Consider the following 5,486-nt stretch of genomic DNA (forward strand, 5'->3'; position numbering starts at 1 on the left):
GTCTGTGGGGCGCAGCGTGGGGGGGTGCAGCCTGCCCTTCGGCGCTGTTCCCAGCAGGAGGGGAGGGCGTAGCCCGGCCCTCTGGGTCCCCTCTCCAGCACCACTCACTCGTGCTGGGTGGCCCTGGGGCAGGGGACTCTAATTTCACTCCATCTCAGGGAAGGCAGCAAGGGTGTAACTGGGGGCCGAGGGGTGTTCACAGAGGGGTTTGGTTCATTGCCGCCCCCTCTGGGGACAGGCTCCGAGGCCCCATGTGTCCCCCCAGCAGAGATGGGAAGCCCGGGGCAGATCAGCCTCTCTGCTTACTCGGTGTGGGATGATGAAGCAGGCTTGGGTTTGGGGACAGGGTACCCACTGTGCTGGTACAGGCTGACCGCTCTGGGGCTGCTGCCAGTCCACTTGTGTGCTGAGTTCCCCCGTGCTCAGCCTCAGCTGCCTGTGTGATAACCGAGAAGGTCACAAAGCTTTCCTGGGGGCCTGTTTCTTCCCCTGCTCAGGTGGGTGGTGCCTAAAAAGAGGGGTTAGTGTGCAGGGAGGGGAGGAGGACAAAAGCCGGGCATGTCCTGGAGCATCCTCCTGGCTCAGATCCTCTCGGCTGGCTGCCTCCAGCACGGAAAGAGCCCCTTGTCTGCAGGATCAGCCGCTCCGCTGCACTTGCCTGGATGGTGAGAGAGGAGAGAAGGGCTCGTGACTCTTGCAAAGTGATGGGGAAAGGAAAGGGACACCTGGCTTGAGAGTGGCTTCCTGAGAGGAGACAAAGAGCGGGGTACAAACCGGCTGAGCCATGACGGTGTAGAGCAGCCTGTCCGGCTCCTCGCCAGCCCTGTGGCTCCCCAGGCCATGGTGGGGTCAGAGCAGGCTGGGCTCTGCCCACCAGGCTGCCAGGGAAGAAGGATGAAACCTGGTGGGTCTGGGGTCAGCAGCCCCATCCCACTGGAGGATGCTCAGCATCTCGGGGCAGGAGCTGGTTGAGAGCCCCCGGGTGGGAAGGACGTGGCTGTGGGGCTAGGAGTGAGAGGGGCTGGGACCAACCCTCCCCCTGCACATCACGCAGCACTGCTGCTCAGGGCAAGCCAGCCAGGAGCCAGAGGGGTAGGAGATGCTCCCTGCACTGATAACACACGTCCTCCCTCCTCACAGGCCAGGATGGCTCCTCTGATCTAGCCAGGGAGGCCAGAGCGGTGCTGGAGATCCCTGTCCAAGTGATGGTGGGACCAGGATAGAGGAGCTGCCGCAAGGATGTCTGAAGCCAAGACCTTGAGCTCCTCTTGCTTTGTGCTTTCCTTGCTCTCCTTGCACTGGGCTTCACTCCAGCTGGGCCAGGCTTTTCCCAGCACTTCTGACTACCTCCAGCGGGGCTGGCAGCGGCTGCTGGAGGAAGGGGAGGGCTGCACTGAGTGCCGGCCAGAGGAATGCCCAGCGCCGCGCGGGTGCCTGGCTGGCACGGTGCGGGATGCCTGCGACTGCTGTTGGGAGTGTGCCAACCTGGAGGGACAGATCTGTGACCTGGACAACACCAATCACTTCTACGGCAAGTGCGGGGAGCACCTGGAGTGCCGGCTGGATGCTGGGGACCTGCGGCATGGAGAAGTGCCCGAGCCCCAGTGCGCCTGCCTCTCCCACCTGGCCCTATGTGGCTCCGACGGCAAAACCTATGCCCAAATCTGCAGGTTCCTGGAGGTTGCCCGTGCCCACCCCGACACCAACCTCACCGTGGCCCATGAGGGTCCCTGCGAGTCAGGTAGTGCCCCAGGAACGGCTGTGTAGACAGTGGGATGGAGGCTTGTGCCACTTGGGAAGGGGCAAGCAAGGGAGTCTGGTATTTCACGTGGCAGCAAACCCACAGCATCCACAGGGACACGGCAGCACGAGAGTCTGGGTACAGGGTACCTGCTCTCTGGGATTCCTCTCCCCCAGTCCCCCCGGCTATATCTATAGCCCCTACAGATCCAGCACCTGGAGAGGTCTGGGAGCAGCTTTGCCAAGTGGGAGCAGGATTTATGGGAAGCAGCAAATATTGCCGGTGCAGATGGGGAAGTTCCAGGGAATTGTTAGCGAATTCTTGGCGGCAGTGCTGGGTTCACGCTGGCCCGGTGCTCCTGAGAAATGTGGCTGCCTCCTGCAAATGGAAACCTGGGTTGGTTTGACTTGGCTGTGCAGTTTCCATCTCACGTTTAAAACCCAGTGGGGGCCTGGGGGGGCAGGCAGCGGTGGGGAGATCATGCCCCAGCTTTTCCAGTCCACACAGGTCACCCAGTACTATCACCACGGCCCGAGGGGCATCAAGTTTGACTTTATTTTCAGTAGATCATCATGTCCTTGAGTTTTTCCTCCAGCTATATTTGGAGGTGGAGGCCTTCCCTTGACCTCTGGCTCATGCTATGGGCCAGATCCTGGAGTAGGTATGGGTAGGAAGGGTGGTCCTCACTCTGTCTCTCTAGGGAAGCAATGTGGGACCTGGAGATATTGGCTCCGTACAGCAGCTGGGGACCTCCTGGCTCCCTTAATCGCTGGTGTCGAGCCCCATGCCAAAGCAGAGGCCTCGTTTGGCTGGGACCTCATCCACCTCATTCATCCCCATCAGCCTCAGGCTGGATGAGTGCCCCTCGCCTTTCCCCCCGCAGGACAACCATCCCCCGATTGCATAGGGGAGCTTTGCTTTGTAGCGTTGCTGTTAGTGAACTGTTCACGCTGCCCATGTGTCCCGGAGCATCACTGCACAGGCAGGGAAAGCGAGGCCAGGAGGGATGGCAGCCCCTCCATGGACCAGGGGGGCTGGGGAGGGAGCCCCCAGCCTCGGCTGTGAGGAGGGACCATGTCCTGGGGCAAGGTGAGGGCCTGCCACGGGTGGGAGAGGAGAGGGGCATGGGAAGGGGCCCAGCATCTCTACATGAGCCAAGTGCTCCCACCCTGGAGGAGACCAGCTCAGACCAGCCCAGGAAAGCCCATGGGATTTGCTGAGGGTGGGACCTCTTCTGAGCCCGCCCTGCTCTCCTGTCCCCCCTCCCCAGAGCCTCAGATCACCTCTCCTCCCTACGACACGTGGAATATCACCGGGCAGGATGTCATCTTCGGCTGTGAGGTCTTCGCCTACCCCATGGCGTCCATCGAGTGGAGGAAGGATGGCACGGAGATGCTGCTGCCTGGAGATGACCCCCACATCTCTGTCCAGGTGAGTGGTGTGTGCCTAGGACATAGCCCTGGGGTGATCCAGTCATGCCCAGAGCTCATGGGCAACCAGACCTGAGGGTGGTCATCCTCTGGGGGTGGCCAAACCTGGATGCCTGGGGATGAGAAGGGCTGACCGTATCCTGCTTGCCATGAGGACTGGCTGAGCCAGGGCTGGTGTCTCGGTGGTAGGAGTCATCAGCATAGCTCTCTTCTGCAATCTTCTCCAGTAGTTTTTGAACTTATGAATATTTTTTAGAACATGGAGAGTCCTGCAGCAGGCAGTTCCCCACCTCCCTGCCTTTAGTTTGCTCTGCCTGATGGCTTCGCTCACAGCCACACCAGCAGGGCTGGAGGAGAGGACCTCCCGAGGCCCCTTCCAGCCTGGTTTATCCTCTTCTCCCACCAGCAGACACAGGCAGTCCTTGCCCTTTTCTGCCCGCCTCTCTGAGCAGGGCTCCCCTCCCAGGGCTGGCACGCCCAGGGGTCAGCATCCTGCCCACAGCCAGTCCCAAATATAGTGCCCATCTGGGCGTACCCAGCTATTAGAGGGTGTGAGCAGAGGCACAAGGGATGTGCACCCCAGCCAGGCACCGGTGGGGAGGAAACTGTGGTGGGATGGATGGGGGGAGCCAGGGGAGCAGTTTGGACCCAGCACCGTTGTGGGGTGATGTGCTGGTCCCCCTCCATCTTTCTGACCTTCACATTCCCCCATACCCTGTCACAGGGTCCGACCGAGGACCTTCACCCCGTGCGGGGCTACTCTGCCTGGCTGGAGGAGATTCGGCTGTCCTCCGCCCCACAGCCACCGCACCGTAATAGCAGCCTGCAAACACAGCTGCAGCCCAGCTGGGTCAGGAAAAGGTTATTTCTTGCTGGGGACAAACAGAAAATAGCATGGTTGGTGCCAGAGCAGTCCTGGGACCTCACTGTCTGCCGAAACAGAGGACTTGGGGCTCCTCTGGGCTGTCCTGGGCTGGCTGTGCCCCTGGTGAAGCTCCTGGCAGAGTTTGCGGGTCCCGGTCCTCCTGTGCTGCCAGTCTGCCTGTGCAGCTCAGCTGCTACTCCCGCCCTGCCTCATCCCACCCTGGCTGTGCTGTGCCCCAGTGTGACCCCAAACCCCCAGACCACCCCTTCCTGCAGCTCAGATGCCCCCTTGCTTCAGCCACCCTGCAGAGCACTGACCCTGGCATCCTCCCACCATTTGGGGACCATGGTGGCACTGGGGGCACAGCTGGGAGCCCGGGATGCATCTGTGAGGTCCTGCCCAAAACAGGGCTCCCAGATCTTCCTGGGGGCAAGGAGATGCCTGTTCCCCTGGGCAGTGGGAAAGGGGGGGACCTGCATCCAGGGGGTCTGTGCCTGCCCCCAGAGTGGTACTTAGGTGGGGAGACAAAGAGCTTCCCTGGGCTTGTATCCCCCTTCCCATCCATCCCAGCCCCACGCAGGGCTTTCCTCACCCCAGGGCTGACCAAAATCCCCCCTCTTGCAGTTCAGAGGTGGCCCCCAGAAATATGAAGTGACGGGCTGGCTCCAGATCCAGGGTGTGCGGGTGACGGACGAAGGCACCTACCGCTGCTTCGCCAGGAACAGGGTCGGGGAGGTGGTGGCATTAGCCAGCCTGACCGTCTTCACGCCGGGTGAGCACCACGTCCTTGTCCCCATGCTCTGACAGGGACGAGGGAGAGAGGGTGTTTGGGCAGGGTGCACTGGTATGGCGGGAGCTGCTGGTGCAGAGGGCTGTGCTGGGGATGCCCCAGCAAGCTGCCATGCACAGTTTGGCTTTGGTCCTGGTGGGGAAGGGGACAGGCACTGGGGGGGACAATGTCACATTGTCCTCGCGCTGCCGTTTCAGACCAGCTCAACCTGACAGGCTTTTCCCTGCCAAAGCCCCACACGACGCCCGAGGACTACGGGGAAAGTGAGGAGGACTATTACTAGCCCAGAGACGATGTCCGGCTGCAGAGATCACCTTGCTGTTGTGGTGTGGTGGCTGTTCCCGGGGGTCGGAGACATCTCCGGAGCAAGCACCCCCCAGCCCAAAATTCCTTCCCTGGATGGTCCTGGCACAGCGGCCTCTTTTTTTGGGGGTGGGGGGCAGGGTGACACATCCCTTTGCTGGGGCTGCTCAGGGAGGGGACACTGTCTGGTTGGTGGCACAGGTTTGGGACCGGGGGCAGCTCTGCATGGGTCTGTCCTCTGGCACCGAGTGGGGACATGGTGGCAGGTGGGATGCTGTGGGGACAGCCACGCTGTGTGTGACAAAGATTTGGTACTGGGGGTGGAGGCAGCCCCCCTGGGAGAGGGAGGCCAGGACA

At 61.6% G+C, this 5,486-nt stretch overlaps 1 protein-coding gene across 1 annotated transcript; it reads left to right on the plus strand.

Annotated features, from left to right (window-relative positions):
• The first annotated feature begins 1,239 nt into the window (after nt 1–1,239).
• Nucleotides 1,240–5,109, plus strand: KAZALD1 (Kazal type serine peptidase inhibitor domain 1). The gene is made up of 4 exons (XM_009638080.2): nt 1,240–1,741; nt 3,012–3,172; nt 4,661–4,808; nt 5,024–5,109. The coding sequence occupies exons 1-4, from the start codon at nt 1,240–1,242 to the stop codon at nt 5,107–5,109; spliced, it is 897 nt and encodes a 298-aa protein (XP_009636375.1).
• Nucleotides 5,110–5,486: the final 377 nt, after the last annotated feature.

Source organism: Egretta garzetta, unplaced genomic scaffold, assembly GCF_000687185.1.
Source record: "Egretta garzetta isolate BGI_Z169 unplaced genomic scaffold, ASM68718v1 scaffold135, whole genome shotgun sequence".
Taxonomy (NCBI): Eukaryota; Metazoa; Chordata; class Aves; order Pelecaniformes; family Ardeidae; genus Egretta; species Egretta garzetta.